Source organism: Pholcus phalangioides, unplaced genomic scaffold (genome assembly GCF_987345545.1).
Source record: "Pholcus phalangioides strain wild (caught in Gottingen) unplaced genomic scaffold, Ppha-v1.0 ptg000003l_1, whole genome shotgun sequence".
In the NCBI taxonomy this organism is placed as follows: Eukaryota; Metazoa; Arthropoda; class Arachnida; order Araneae; family Pholcidae; genus Pholcus; species Pholcus phalangioides.
In genome coordinates, this window is record NW_028301596.1 from 25328923 (window position 1) to 25345182 (window position 16260).

The 16260-nt window shown below is 37.3% G+C and overlaps 1 protein-coding gene across 6 annotated transcripts in view; it reads right to left on the reverse strand.

Moving 5' to 3' along the window:
• LOC149088342 (ras-related protein M-Ras-like) overlaps positions 1–15645 on the reverse strand; it is a 165821-nt gene extending 150176 nt beyond the window's left edge. Inside the window, exons 1-2 of one of the 6 annotated variants that reach the window (XM_089247220.1) lie at positions 15318–15461; positions 11290–11388 (exon numbers count right to left, since the gene is read on the reverse strand). Coding sequence is in view for 1 of the 6 variants with exons in the window: in XM_089247235.1 (XP_089103361.1) it covers positions 15318–15324 (7 nt within the window). In the remaining 5 variants the exon portion in view is untranslated. Of the gene's footprint in view, positions 1–11289; positions 11389–12393; positions 12616–15317 lie in introns of those variants that run through there. The other 5 variants (XM_089247226.1, XM_089247214.1, XM_089247235.1 and 2 more) reach the window with 5 other exon arrangements.
• Between the last annotated feature and the right edge of the window lie 615 nt (positions 15646–16260).

Genomic DNA, 16260 nt, shown 5'->3' on the forward strand with positions numbered 1-16260 from the left:
AGTCAGCTTTATCGAAGTGGAGCTTCCGGAATCCAACTGATGGGGCGTATACGCTTGTCTTTCTCGTTCCCGCCTCTGACGACAGCTGTCACTCAACCCTCCCTGCCCTTTCACAAAAATGTCTTATATACCCATACCCCCCATCACGGCCGGCTACGAGCGGTTTGGCTGTTTGCATGTAGAGCCGTCTACGGCCGGATTGGTTTTTATAGAGTTAAGCAAAACTAGGTAAGTTCCAAGTCAAAATATTTAATGTTGCATCATATTTTAACAAGTTACATTTTAGAGTTCATCAATTATTAAACATGTTAGTTCCGAATTCAGTATCAGTAACAACACTCTGATTCACAAAATAACTTGAAAGGTCTCATCAAATACAGCCGAAGATAATCCTTTAATTTCAGTGAGACATCATAGAATAACTCACAAGTTCTACGGCAAGAACAGAGTATACAACCTTCAAGAAAAATGAGTGAAGTTGACCACTTGGGAAAGTTTGCCTCAGGAACTTTCCATAGAAGACGGAGCACCTTTCTGAAGTTGCAAATTGTTAGAACATTAAAGATCACATCCATTGACGAAACATGTTGACGATGACCAACGCAACATTGTAGACTATGGTATTACGTAACTGCAGGTAGATGTTACATGTTACGGATCACCCGATCCTTTCAGGATCCATTTTCTACCTGACTAGAATGCACGATAAAACAATATTAAATTGACTAGCAGAACATATTTTTAACAACTACCCAAACCAGAGCTAGAATAGCCTAGCACAAGGAGATTATATATTATGACATTAGTAGCATCATAACAGCAACAACTACTTGATAGTAGAAGTTATCAACTAATCAGCCACACTGAGTAAAGCAAGTAGACGAACAAAGTGAGAAGAATGAATGCCAAGCTTTGGGTTCATCCAGGGCTATTTATACTCACCAAGAACTGGTTTGTTATTGTACCACTTGTTATTTCCGGCACATCGGGAAAACTATGACGTCAATCTGTTGATTTGCATATTACCACGTAATAATTATTTTGAGTACTCTGCATTTCTGGCTGGCAACAGTTCAAAAAACATGGAAGAAGCCGGCCGGACTTTCCCCACAATATCAGTAGGGCTATTGTGGGTGAGACCAAGGCAATAGATTATACGGAACCAGCGGAAGTCTGTGTCCCTCCGCCAATCAGACAAGGTATTTAAACATAGTTTCATACATATAATTGTTCAATATAACAATGAATCTTATCAATCCATAATGACACAATCTGGTCCTCAATAGGGGAAAAGACCTAGCATTAGTTAACTAGGGGGTCCTATCGTAGGTAACAAGAAATCTGTAATAATGTAATGTGGAGCCCAATGGGTGATATGTTACATCTTCATTGTACTGTTTCATGTGGTTTTTTTGTGTATATTTTATATGTCATAATATATTTCTATATATCTTTGTGCCTCTTTTTTTTTACACTACTGCTGTTTTTTTTTCTCTTTTGTTTTGCTGATCATCATCGCACAGCCTCATAGGAGAATTTATTTTTTCTCATCATACATGCAGATTTTTTTTCCTCCCTTCGTCATGAACTTATGGAAATTAATATTGTTATTTTTCATCTCCTTACATCTTGATCGATGGAGTCTCGATGTGGTTTATTTGTGGTTTGATGTGGTTATTTTATTAACACTATGCTTCGCCACCTTACATGTTCATGTAATATTCATGTGTACATGTTCCTTTCTAACAAGTATGAACTGTCGTCTTGCTACTGATTAGAACTGAGTACTAGCCTATCATCACCATTATTTTTCCTGAACAATGATCTTCATGTACTTTTCTTCACGACTTTACATTGGACCAGCACTATGTCGAACTGTCACCAGCAGGCAAACTACTTTGGTAGGCATACTACTCGTCTGACAAACCACATTTGACTTTTGCTATGTTCTACTGTACATGTTTTATTCTTTTCTCCATATAATCTCACAAGACCACATGGTTTCATGTTTGTTAAGTCCAGTAATTTTCCATGAGTCGACCCATCTGTGACTATGTTTTTCTCTTGTACTGTGTCTCAGTTTTGCGAATTATTATTCATTATTTTCAGAATTTATTATTTGGCGCACAAAAGTACAGATTCTGTCGTTGCCCTTAAATTTGTTGTGAGGTCTCATTTTAACTGAAGCAAGTATGGATGTATAAAAAGTCTTCATAAAAGCAATGAGTTTTTTTACACGACTTCATTCATCTGTCAATTTTATTCACTAATATATTCACTAAATATTTTTTTGAAATTTCTTTAATTATTTTCTCACAAATGGTCTTTTATTAAGGCATACATTTGAAAAAAATAGAGGGATACGTGACTTTTTCAAATTTTTTAAATTATTTATTAAATTTTTTAAATGCAACTTTCACGATTAAAAAATGAACAGATATGATTGAAATATACTCAGAAAATAAAATGTACATATTAAAATAATATTTACTACATTTTCCAAAGCACCAAAATTAGTCTTACTTAAAGTCAGTAACAGTACTATAGTCCGTTTCAGGTTAACTTTGCAGTGAAAGGGAAGCTACGAGGGAGCCGCATCACTCGTTGCTATGGGAACGAAAGCCTCTTAACCAATGTATCGATACGCCGCCTCGGTAAGGTATGGCCGATTCTCACCAATCTCACTGAGAAAAATATTTTTTACGTGTAACGTAATTGCACAGTTAAATTAGTAATAATTATAGAATTAAAAGAAAACCATTGCCGACAGTGGCGTCGTCGGGGTGCTGTGGGTGCTCGAGCACCCACAGTCCTTTGTATGACGGGGCGGAGCACCCCCAGAATTATAGATTCAGAAATAAAAATCTCCTATGTAGATTTCTGATTTTTTTCCCAAGTATCAAATACAATTTTTAAAAAAAACTGAAAGGGAAAACTTCTTGTATGTTTTCTTCTTTTAGCAAGGGAAAAAGCAAAATAAACACATGTTTAGGACATCAAGAGAAAAAGGGCACGCAAAAAATAAAAAATGTGGAATTTTTCTTTCCTTTCTGTTTACTGTCGCTGTAGTTCTAGTGGGGACAAAGAAATTGCTATCAGTGGACATATACATCTATTTAAACACTCAGCTGCCTGCAGCACACACTATTTTAGCATTGAGTTGAGGATGTTTTGGAACAGCTAGTAAAGGGGCATTCCGTTTTTTTTCAACTGAATAGCCGAACCACGACCCACTATAGATATTCATTGTTTAGTAGGCAATAGCGCCCCCCCCCCCACTTGTCTGGAACGAGTGGGTAATTAGCTTGCCTCCCTAGTACACGGGGCGCTAATCGCTTTCTATTATATTTTCTTTATTTCTTCTTGAGCAGCCCTCCATGATTGTGTACACTCCTCTGGTAATGCGCCTGAAAATTTTATTTTCATTGCCCATGAAAAGGACATTTTTTAATTTTCATGTACCACACCTTTTTTTAACATGTTAACTAGGGGAGGATTTTGCCCCACTAGCCTTTCTATTTGCCCCACCAGTGAAGATAAAAAATGACCACCGGTGGGGCAAAGCCCTTTTCTTGTTTTCCTGAAGCAGCTTCAGCTTCAAACGAATATGAAGGGAGTCAAAGAAAAAACTTGCACAAAAAGATTCCATCATTTGTGAGATGGATGTTTTATGACTGCTCTTTTTTTTTTTTTTCAAAAAGGAAAAGGAAAGTTCAACTGAAAAGATAAGTTTTTCAGGGACCGACTTCTCTGGAATATAGGTCTTTTGCTCTCATAAAAAGACAAAGAACAGATGGGGGATGGCGATGGCCAAGGATATGACCATTTATTGATTTTTTTTTTTTTGACGCTCATTAAAAAGAAACGATTTAGTTATATAAGTGTGTTATATAGGAGTGTTCCCTGGGAGTAGAAAGGATCTAAAGTTACCGGGTTGTCATCAGATGCCGGGGTTAAAACATTCTATTTTAGAGCAATATAGATAGATAAACATCAGTGTGGTAGCACAAGACCAGTCAAATTCGGACATAGGGTGGTCTCCAAATCTGAAGAGAGGGGGGAATGAAGAAAATAAAATAAATACAGTGGGGAGAGAGAGAGAACCCTGTTTATACGACTTTCGAGAGACCGAATCACGGCATAGTTTTTATTTAGCCGTAACTCTCCCAAATTCTCAGAAATTAATTTTTATTTAACTTTCGGATTATGCTTAAAAGTAATCTAAATATGAAGAAAACAAAGAAAGGTCATTAGATTGCGATTTTTTGATAAATTTAATCCAATATGACTTTGCCTATTTAATCCCTCTCTCTCTCTCTCTCTTCAGGATTCTTACGATTATTTTACAAATGAGAAAAAAAGAAAATTAAAAACAAATTTGTAAGATTTTCTGCGAACAATTCTGTTTATATCTACAGATTTATTTTTATTATATTTTTTTGCAACCGTCTCCAAAAGTAACTCGGCATATTTAATTTCTTCACAAGTTTCACTTTTTCATAGATCCAGATTTTTTGTCGAAATTTTAATTTCACGTTCAAGAGAAGGAAGGGGGGGGAAATTTTTTTTCAGAAATTAAGAACAGCTGATTCCATGTAGCCCGCTAGTATACAAGATACCACAACCACACGATATTCTACTTGAAATAAAAAAACGAACTGATATATTGTACGTTTCTCACCAGCAGACCCGTTGCAAATGCTCCAGGAATAACGCTGGGAAACAAAGCACTAACAAAATGGAAAAAACTCGGAATTAACATGTAGTATGCGAAGAAGAAGTATGGTCTGTACATCTAATATAGTTGCATTTCGAAAAATATTTTGTTTATGGCTCGCCGTGTCTCCAGAGTTCTCAAAAACTTACAATAAACAAACCATTTTAGAGCCCACTTTAAAGAGGTCATCAGATTGCTGAATTTTGATGTATCCGTTTGCAATCATACTAAAAATTATGGCTTTTTCCGGCTATAATATTCGTAAAAAATAGTAATTCCAGTGACGTCTTTTGTTGCTTACAAAAAAATTGAAATCGTATTGACAAAAATGACGTTTTTACGGAGTTTCGGGGTTCAAGTCGAAATGAAAACACTGTGTAATTGATGTTGTGCGTCTAATGAATTAAATATTTTAACATTAAAATGTATAGGAATGAACTGTGACCGAAGCCAAACATGTATAAATGAATAGGTAAAAGTCGCATGAATGAGAGTCGTATAAACGAGTGTTCCACTGTACTGTGGTTTTATGAGTGTTTCTGTGTATACCAAAGCCACTCAAAGACTCTTAATGCAGCTTTGGTGTATACTGAACCCCACTATATGTGAATATACAATACTTGAAGAGTGATTCCGCTACTATTGAATCTCCAATGTTTGTAAAAGTTAGAGGGGTGGGGAAGGAGAGAATGGCATGGGTCTGTCTTTGGGGGAATGTGTTGGTGACAGTATCTCTTTGTGATGAAGCTAGCCAATGGTCACTCGCAAGCAGGCCATACAGAAATAACAAACCATAAAAAAATACCAATCGAGACATGGGGATACAAAGCGTATCAATAATTTTAAGTCTTTAATAATCAATAAGTCTTTAATACGCTTTGTGGGGATATGTCAACGCCTTTTTATAAGGATCTGTGTTACGTAAGATGAAATTTGAAATGATTATAACCGGGAATTTCATGTTGAGAATTTATTATTTGTAAATGCGGAATTACTTTTCGTTCAGATTTTTTTTTAAATACCGAAGCTGTTCCGAATTGAGTATTTGTTTTACATCTCTTTTTGTGTGCATTTTGTATTGCTGTCTTATTATCATTGAAAAAGGATAGAAATCAACATCTACATTTTGACATCGGGAAAAAAGGTAAAATATTTTCTTGTTTTCATTTTCCATTCTAAAGTTTAAGTGTTTGATGTGTTTCTTTAGTGCCAGCTCAAGCTAAAACAGTGTTGACAACTTAGTAATTTTAAGTAATTAAATTAATTTGAGTAATTAAATTAATTTTTCTTAGTAGTTCGCTGGTTTAGAGTACCCGTTACCGTATTATCAACAGTTTGAGAATTTTTACACTCCCATTTTCTTGATTTTTTTTTTCATTCGTTGAAAAAAAGTAGTTTCACAACTCTGCAACATGATCACAAGTCACTGCTGGTACTGCAGTTTGTTATAACTTATTTAACACACCAATTCTAGGCGATTATGTAAACATATAAGCCTCTCTTGATAATATAAGATGAAATTTTTCGGTAGCAAGTAGAACACACAACATTATTTCAGCCTTTTTGAAATAAAACACATAATTTCATTTTCATTAATTTCACAGAACTCTAGAATTTCTGACTCTAGAATAATGCCATCATCCAAACGATATCAAAAAAAGCGATCTGCAGATTTTGTAGACTGTGCTTCCAAATGCCGAAAAATTACATCTTTTTTCGAAAATAAATCTACGTCATCAGATCAAAATCTACAGAACCAATCAACCAACACGGTTGCTTCAATTGTATTGACCCCTGTTACTTCTAGTTGTCTTCAAATTGTATCGCAGGAGCTGCAAAAATCAGATGGAGATTAGTGATGCCGAGGAATGAAACTAGATTTGAAATGGGTACTAAGAAACAATACATGTTTGACCGAATTGAAAAAAACGGGAAATGAACGAAATCGTATTTACGTTGTGTGTAACATATGCCACGAATAAGAGTATATAGCCAAAAACACTCGAAATGGTATGGTACCCATAGCTGAAGGAATTAGAGTGGATTCTAAAGCAAAATTGAAACTGGTAGTTGAACATCTTAAGGCAGAGATCCACAAGAAAGTCACAGAACATCATGAACTGGAGAAAGAATGGAAGAAAGGTTCCCCAAAACATCCATCTTATTTACAGTTATTTTCATTAAAATAAATTTTTAAGGGAAAATGCGGTGTATTTGTCCCGTGTGCAGCATGTATTATCCCGCGTAAGCAGAAAACACTGATAATTTGTTGAATGAAAATGCCCTGCTGTAAATAAGATACAGCAATGCTTAAACCTTTAAGCAGCACAGCAAAAATCGCCAAACCCCCTATAACTGCTACATCTTTTGTGATGTTGTTTTTCTGTCGCATTTTTTAGCGGGTGAATATTAAGGGATTCGAATATATATAATATAGGGAAAAGTGTTCAGTTGAGAAATCAACTTCACAAAAAAAAAAATAATAATAATAATTGTATAATTCACAAAAATAATTTAGCTTGCCAATGTTTACATATGAGGACTATAAAGAGGTGAGATATCTTGCTGCATTTTAGACATATTTGGCAACCATAATTTTTTATGAGCATTTTTTAAGTCGCCTTTGGGCGCTTCGCCTGTTGTGGCCTTTGTTTCTTTAACAAAAAACTGCACTATACGGTGAAAATAATTTTTTTTTTATGTACGGGTAACAGGCGAATTTAACGGTGGGCGTACCAGCCGCCCCGACTTCTAAAGGGGCTCAAACAAACCCAAATTTCACACTTTTCTCTAATTTAAGGGGCCTAATATTTTACGCCAGGGGCCTTGACCGACGACTTTAATCCGCCACTGATGGGTGTGCATGTATTATATTACTTTTTTGAATAATGTTAATTTGAATTCCTCCTCAATACGTCCACTTACACACACTAATAAAAAAAATATATATATATATAATATTGGTTGGTTTTATTCAACCACTTCATTTCAGCGGAGTATGCGGGTGTTGAAATCAGTGCCGGATTTGGGCAGGTACGAAAGGTGCAGCCGCATCAGGTCTCTAAATTTTACGGACCGCAAAACGGAGTAAAAATACTTTACAACGGAATAAAAAATAATAATTTTAGTAAATTACATTTTGACTTCATAATAGAGCAATAGCTTAAAATTCTTTCCAGACAGGGAACCCACAGGCCTTAGCGTTTTGATCCCCCCTCCCCAAGCCAAAAATGTGAGCAGGTTTTATGCCCTGGGCGCTTGATCGGAAAGAGCGCTAAATTCTTCTTTCATCGACGTATTTAGAACTATATTAAGGGGGAGAAGCATGCTTGCCCGGCCGTACTATTTAAATGTGGCTTTGGGAAATGATCGTTTAGCCCTGAAAGCCCTTTCGTTTTGGTGGCCTGCGTATAAATATTATAGACGTGGCTTCATGGCTATGATTATTTTGACCATTTTTGTCGCACCACGGTCATTTTCTGCAAACGAGGGCTAATTAGACCGGGAGCTACAATTTATTGCCGATTGCGAACATCAGGCTTTTTTTATACTCATCGAGAGGTTGGTGCGCTAATCCTTCGATAGGGGGACTCCCTGCGGTAACGATGTTTTCTGCGGTCACGTCGCCGTTTCTGTTGTACCCCTGTGCCAAGAAAATTTTCTGACAAGGACGAACCGGGTATCGAACCGTGACCTTCGAAGTATGTGTCACTCACGTAGGTCACGCCACCTCTAAAAATCCTTTGGTACTTTAGACCAGTGGTTCTCAACCTGGGGCCATATGGCCCTCTTGAGGTCCTGAGATATTCTGGGGGGGGGGGCACAGGAGAAGATCAGAAGAAAGGTGATCCACGACAAGTGGTGAAGGGAGTCATAGATCATAGAAAGCTGTGAAGAGAAAAGCTTTTTAAAAGGGAAACATGGTTGAGAAAAATATTACTACTTTCAGAATCCATCAGATTCGTCCATAGAACCAGGGGCATCTTAGCCCTTGGGTCTATAATGGAGAGAGGGGACTGCACTATATGGGATCTGGTACTGTGATTTTCATATGTAAGCTGTTATTTCCAGCTAAGTATGGAGGGCCGCCAAAGTAATGTGTTGGGAAGGTCGTCGATTTATCGTGCAGGTTCGTTGGATCGTCCCGTATTTTACACAGACCGTTTTTTACCATATAATTTGACTCCTGGGAGGGATGACAATCCACCATTTGAATCCGTACCTAGCCAGGATTCCAGCTATTGATCTGATTTATTCATAATTTCATTCATAATAAAAAAATAGAAGTACCTCAATCTTGGATGAGGGTAGAGGGGCCCTGGCCCATACAGGAGGGGGGCACAAGAAAAAATGTGATCCATAGGGGGGGGGGGCATGAGCTGAAAAGGTTAAGAAACACTGCTTTAGACGAGTATCTTATCGACCTGGGCGACTCTTGGTGGCTGTGCTTTATGGTGAACCACCGAAGCAATTTTTCCTTGCCCCCCCCCCCCTGTAGTGAATTTACAGGGTGAAGGAGAAAAACAATAAGAATCTTCCACGCTGGAGCCATGTCAGCTCATAAGGGGTCGTTCAAGTGTTACGTAAGCAAATTATTAGCCATTTTTGACCCCCCCCCCCGTCTGCAAAATTTCGTCATCAGCTCTGCCCCTCTGAATCTTAACGCATATTGGTAGGATCAGAGACGTACATGGAAGGGGAACATAGGGGGCTCGTGCCCCCTCCCCCGATCGAAAATTTATTTTTTAATGTAAAAAAATTATTATTTTTTAATTTGAAATTTCGGAAGAAAATATTTTTATATATTATCATAATCCGTTTCTGTTAATTTCAATGTTATTTGAAGGCTATGAACTCAAAATTTATCTTTAATAAATTCGTTGCGACCCACCCTGTAAGCCATATAATGATGAATCGCATAAAGGCCCTTTGTCCGCGGACCAAATATGACCCTGGGGGTTATCTGATGCGGCCTGCCCTCCTCAAACCTAATTTTATAAAAATGAACTACGCGGAACATTTACAGATCGCTTAAGTGTCCCGTGGTACGATTCCAGAACATTTAAGCTGCCCGTGGCACATTTTCAGATCATTTAAATGATCTGGGACACAGTTCCAGAACACATAAGCGATCCGTGACATTTTTAGAGATACCTTGGGTGACATGCGACGTAATTTTAGAGCACTTAAGTGGCCCCCAGTGCGGTTCTACATCACTCAAGTTACCCGCGGCACATTCTCAGATTATTTATGTGATCCACGGCATATAATTACGAATCACTTGGTGATACGTGGCAGAGTTCCAGAGCACTTAAGCGGCCCGGACACATTTCCAGATCGCTTGAATTCTCGAAAATTTTAGAGATCACTAAAGAGTCTGTGTAGGGCACTTATCAATAGGGGGGGAGGGGAGGATGTTACTTCAAGTGCCCACAAACTATCGAAAGGGTTTTCTCGTTTTTGGCGCACCGAGTAAGATGCCATTGAAAATAGTTCATATTTTCATTAAGGGTGGTTGATGACGTAAGCATATTTCAAACCCCCCCTCCCCCCTTGTCATCAAAAGTCAGCAAATCGGACCCCCCCCCCATCGATGCTGACATAATACTTGAACGGTCACTAATAGAGCAGTTAAAGTGCCCGGACCCACTCATACAAATTTTCTTTTTGGGCGATGGGTACTATTATACACATTTATTGTCAAATAGCTTTTCATTAAAATTCTATAGTAATGCACAGTTTGATAGTCGTTTTCGTGTGCTAGTGTAAACCTGCCACGCCAGGTCACTCGAGAACACTGAAGACATGACCTTCCCCACAAGGGCGTGCCTGACAGGGCTGTAGCCCTTGGGCCCAGGACGATTCTAATCATTTTTTTCTTTTTTTCCCCGATATTAATTAACTGTAGAAGGGCCCGTGAAAAGGCTGCCGGGGGGAGGCGCGCAAATGATCCCAGTCTAAAGGCCCTACTCCAGGGTGTGGGGCCATAATTGAAAAGCCATTTGAAAACCATTATTAAATTATATATACAAATACAACACCACAACAGGCAAAATGCCCAACGAGGTGGCTGATAAAAAGATGTCCATAAAAATATGGATGTCATATGTTTCAAAAATACAGCAACCCAGTTAAAAATGCAATTAACACAAATTATAAACAATATATACACATGATAAAATATTATACAATGCCCATAAAGAATACTTATGGTTGTCTTATTCTAAGAATGGATAGCTTCTCGATTTACCCCAACATGTTTATCGTCGTAACATGTTCATCATTAAGACCTTTTAGGGCATTAAACTGTTAGCTTGACATTCACTAGATAACACATTTGCGCAGCCATATGTCTAAAAAACGGTTGAACAATTTACTTCTATTGCATATGCATAAGGAGAAAACAGCCTCAATTCCTTTGGAAAAAGTGATTAACGAATTTATTGGTCGGAATGCAGAAAGAGTGAAAACATTTGGTAGAAATTAATGAACTTATCTCTTTTGTATGTATCTTTGTATACTACACATTTTTTATAGAACTGATTATCTTTTATTCAAGTTCAATTAGTTACCTTAAACAGGCTTTATTTTTCAAGGCAAAATTTCGAATCACGTAGCCAGACAGTTGCATTGCACGCCAAGTCCGTTCTTCAAATCTTGAGTGTACAATACTGTTAAATTAGCAGAAAATAGATTGAATAATAACAAAATTTGAGGATTAAAATCATGTTAATCGCAGCTTTACATTTCCATACTCAGTAATATTATCAGAGTTGTTTTTTTATATGTGACATTGCAATTTCTCTTACAGTACTATTGTGCAGTAAAACGGCTATTTAACAATACTTTAAAATATTCTACGAACCATGAAAAAAAAACGTTATTATGGAGCAGCATAGGCGTACGCATATTTTTCTCTCTTACCGCACTAAAGATATTTCTAGTTTGATATTGGGGGGGGGGGGGGGGGGGAGTGAAGCAAAATATTTTTAAGCACTTTGGATGTCACTAACGTAACAAGTTCGTGTAATTTGCCCCAAAGCAGAATGTTTTGCGCTGTTCTGCAACAAGCCATCGGTTCAGGGCCGCAACTAGATAATTTGTTACCTGGGGCAAACCGGAATTTTGGCGCCCCTTGCCATGTCGAAGAAGTAGTTAAAGAGGGAATTCGGATCCCCTTCTTGTGTAGCTCCCGGGGCACCAGACCCGCCTGGTTCCCCCTAGTTGCGGCTCTGCATCGGCTGACAGGAAATGTTCTGCCCCCCCCCCCCGGTTGTGGCAGTGTGAGCACCCACGGATCAAAAATACTTCCAACGCCCCTGATTGCCGATACTTACTTTAATTTCTGCGAGGTTTTTGAAATGCCGTAAGTAACACTAAAAATTTCAAAAAACAGTCATATGTTTCTACAATATTTCCCTTCCCTCAGCTGAAATTTATTTACAAAAAAAAATCCAAACAATATTATGAAAGCAACGTATAATTTTAAAATACTGTATATTAACCATGGCTCTCAAAAACTTGGGGATTTTTAATTTTTTCTTAAATTTAAATGGAAAAAATTAGCGTTAAATAAAATTGAGAAGAAGCAGATTAACTCTGTTTTCACGTGTAAATGCGGGAATAGCACCAAATAATAATAATGATACGGTAAAGTTTAGAATTTTTCTACTCACTTTTCTTGCCGAAATCTTCGTCGCTCGACCTTACCCCCTTCCCCGAACGGTATACGTCGATGACACTTGTTTTCACGACAGCTTTAGTCTTTTGTTACGGTTGATGTACCTCTCATGTTTATTACGGATGATTCTTATCGAGTTTTGTTTGCAGCGAGTATTCAAAAACCAAAAACATAGTATTCAGGTATGGAAGACCAGAGAACTTTAGCGTGGCTATTTCTGGTGAAAATAAAGACACAACTGTCACATAAAAAATGAAAGTTCAAACCACTGTGGACCCCCCCCCCTCACTTGTTTTATCTAAAGAGACACTAAAGGCAAGGGGCATCTGGAGAAACAGGTGGGTGGAAGATGGCGTCCGTTCGTGTCAGTGGAAGTCGCGACTCTGTCAACACTCTCCGTGATTGGAAACTGAAACTATCTCATAAACATGGCAAAAAATAAATAATTAAGAAAAAGGAGGACCTAAAACCAAAACGTCTGCACCCATAGAGGGCCTCTCATAACAATATCGGTGCTCTGGTAGAAGAGAAAAACATTAGAACACTTCTTGTAATCTATGAGTGAATATCTGAACTCACTGAAGCCTATTTTTGGGAGAAAATAAAACTGATTGAATATTCGTTTTTATGTAAGCCTATAACTGCATGTAAAAAAATGAAAAATTGTATCGTTATGGAAAATTCAACCAAATAACGAAAAACATATATGTATACAGCATACAATTGTGTAACGGAAAAAACACGACAGTGATATTGGCGGGAAAAATTTCTAGGATATCGCGCCAGAGTGTCGTTGCTATGGATTTTCGATAATGGTAACCAATATTTTTTATAATTTAAAAATTTTAAACAAGTAAACATCGGTTCAAAACGATGTTTTTTCAGTAATTTTTTTCAAAATCATATAAAAAATTGAAATATTCTGCATAAAGGTTCATCTTAAACCTCCGATATATGAGAACTATATTTTGCGACAAAGGAATACACTCTCTACCTTTCTCTTCACTGCAAAGTTAACCTGAAACAGACTATAGTAAACAACATTATGACATATTGGTTACACAGATCTTGCGTACAATTCACTAGCAACACTATCCTCCTGCTTACCTCGAATATCCAATGTTTCACAACTAATTTGAAACTGTTATTGAGAAAAATAGCATTATTCCGATACACCAATTGGATCTGAACACTCTGACCGCCAGACAAAAAAAAACACTTACACAAGTGGAGGTGACACCACGGAAACTTTATTCAATGATATAAAGTGAAGAAGACGTAGAATAACATCATAAATTTGTCAAACACATGTAAACATTTAGCTTGAAAGGTACTGAAAATCAGATGGTCTTCAGATACAATTCTTTATCAAGGGGTAGCAAGATGAAGAATGTGTGGGGTCAAAATGACAACACCACGTCAGTTAAGAGTTAAAAATAATTAAATTGGTTTATTACACATACGATGAAAAAAAAGGGAGTTTTAAAAAATTGACTTTTTTTTCTGTTGTTTTCATGGCTTTTCATAAAAATAGCACATAGAGAGAGAAAAGTTTATTTCTTGCATGTATAGTAAAACCTGTCTTCAATGGAATCGCAAGGGATTCATTCCTCAAAAATTTTCAATTAGGTTTATCTGTTGTGTCAGGTTCGGTGTGTGCATTATCTTATATGTTTATGTAATCCTCAGCATCAGGGCCACAACTAAGAATTTTGTGAGGAGATAGGGTTGGCAAAATCATGTTGCTCTACCACTGTAAAATTTGATGATTTTATAACTGTTTTTGTCACCACCTAAGATTTTCCAACCCAAATTTTGCCATCAAGGCAATTGCTCTATGTCTCTCTCTAATTAATTACAGCCCTGCTCAGCCTTATGATCACGGAATGTACACAGGTTGCATACAATTTTATACGTCTTGCATATCATTTGGGAATTCAACCCTTACACTGATTTCTTTCATGGAAAAGCCTGCTTTTCCGAAAAAATTGTTAGTAATTAAATCCAGTAACAGAGTCAAGGACGTAGCCAGAAATTTCGTTTGTGGGGAGGGGTGGACCACTTTCATTTCAGGGGGGATTAAAGTGACAGAACAATGGATTTGGCCATCTTTTTCCATTTTTTCAGTCATTTTCTCACATTTCGGGGGGGGGGGGGAACCAGACCCCCAAGTCCCCCCCCCCCTCGCTACGCCCTAGAACAGAGTGGACAATATAATAACTGAGTGCACAGAAATGTTTAATTGAGATAAATATATCAAATATTCTAAATAGGCTATGCCAATACACTTTCATTTTCTCAAAAATTATATATAAAATGTGATAGATGAGATGCAGATACTCCTTTACTACCTTTGAAACCCACCCACTCCATGAGGAAATTCAACCCTTTCCCCTCAGTTTGAATTTTGGTCTGGTAAAATGTTTAAAATCTCGTCAAATTGAACACTGTTCCTGTCCTTTTCCAGTCCATTAATTCAAAACTCATTTCACCATCTCAATATATGTAAATTACAAAGGGTTGATGACAATTATTAAGGATTCTTTGAATAAGAAAAATCTGCTTCAATGGATAAATTATATTTTTCTTTGACAAACATTTTTTTTTAACGATCATATCGGAAACCACTGGAAGTGTTTGATCTTACACAATTTAGTGTGGTTATATGCTGACCATGGCCCCTACAAGGGGGGGGGGGGCTTACAGGACTCAGCGCCGAGTCCCTGATCATCATCCGTTCTGATCATTTTATTGTTTTTTCACGTTATAAAATCACTATAAAAGGGCCCGTGAAAAGTCTGGTTTAAGAGCCTAGCTCCAGGATGTGGAGGCCATGATGTTGATGGCTCTGAAACCTTTCTGCAATGACCTTTCAAGTCCATGTATTAACGAAATAATCATATATTCTATGCTACAAACCTTGCATTTAAATCCTACATCATTTTAACGAAAACCAAGGACGTTGTAATTGTCATTCATTCCTCCATGGACGAAAAACCTCTCAGGAACCACTGAGCCAAAGCGGTTCGAGATTTATACAGCTTTGCACCAAAGCTGCATTAAAAGTGCTTGAGCTGCATTCTTCTTCTTCTTCAATTATACAGGGCTTTATGCCTTCGGGCCATCCCCTGTTAGAGAAAGAATAATCCACAAGAGCATAGAATATGCTATAAAGATATACTAACGGAAGAGCTGTCATCAATTACAGAACACATAGGAATTCCAGCAATTTCCATTCTTCCCTCTTAACTTGAGCTGCATTAACTTACAAGCGGCTTTGCTTTGCACTGAGCTATAAGGATTTTAAGTAGTGATGGTAACCTCTTCCAGCGAAATTTCCCTCAAAAAATTCCCTTTTCACTAGATTTTTCCCACGCACTCAGAAAATGTCCTACCATCTAGCGGGGCAAATACATAATTAAGTATTTTACAATAGGTTGCACTGCATTAATTCCTTAATTTTTTGCAAAAATTCTTCTGTTTGATGAACTCTCAAAATTCTCCACAAATGCTAAGAAATTTCACCCTTGCGCAAATTTTAGAAAATTTTTCCCATGAATATGGGAAATTTAACACGAGTTACTGATTTTAAGTAAAGTGACCATACGTCCCGTATTTCCCGGGACAGTCCCGGTATTTTCTGTTTTTTTGGCCGTCCCGACTTTTTGGCAAAAGTGTCCCGGTTTTTCCCGTATTTTACGCGAAGCCTACTTGTATTTTTATTCTCTATTGAAGTCAAAGATTGACATTATTTTATGATAATTACTACTATATATGAGAATATTAATCTCCCACATTTGCCATGGTGAACGTTTTTTTTTTCGTGGAATACATTTTAATCCACTGCTACTTGTGCATCATT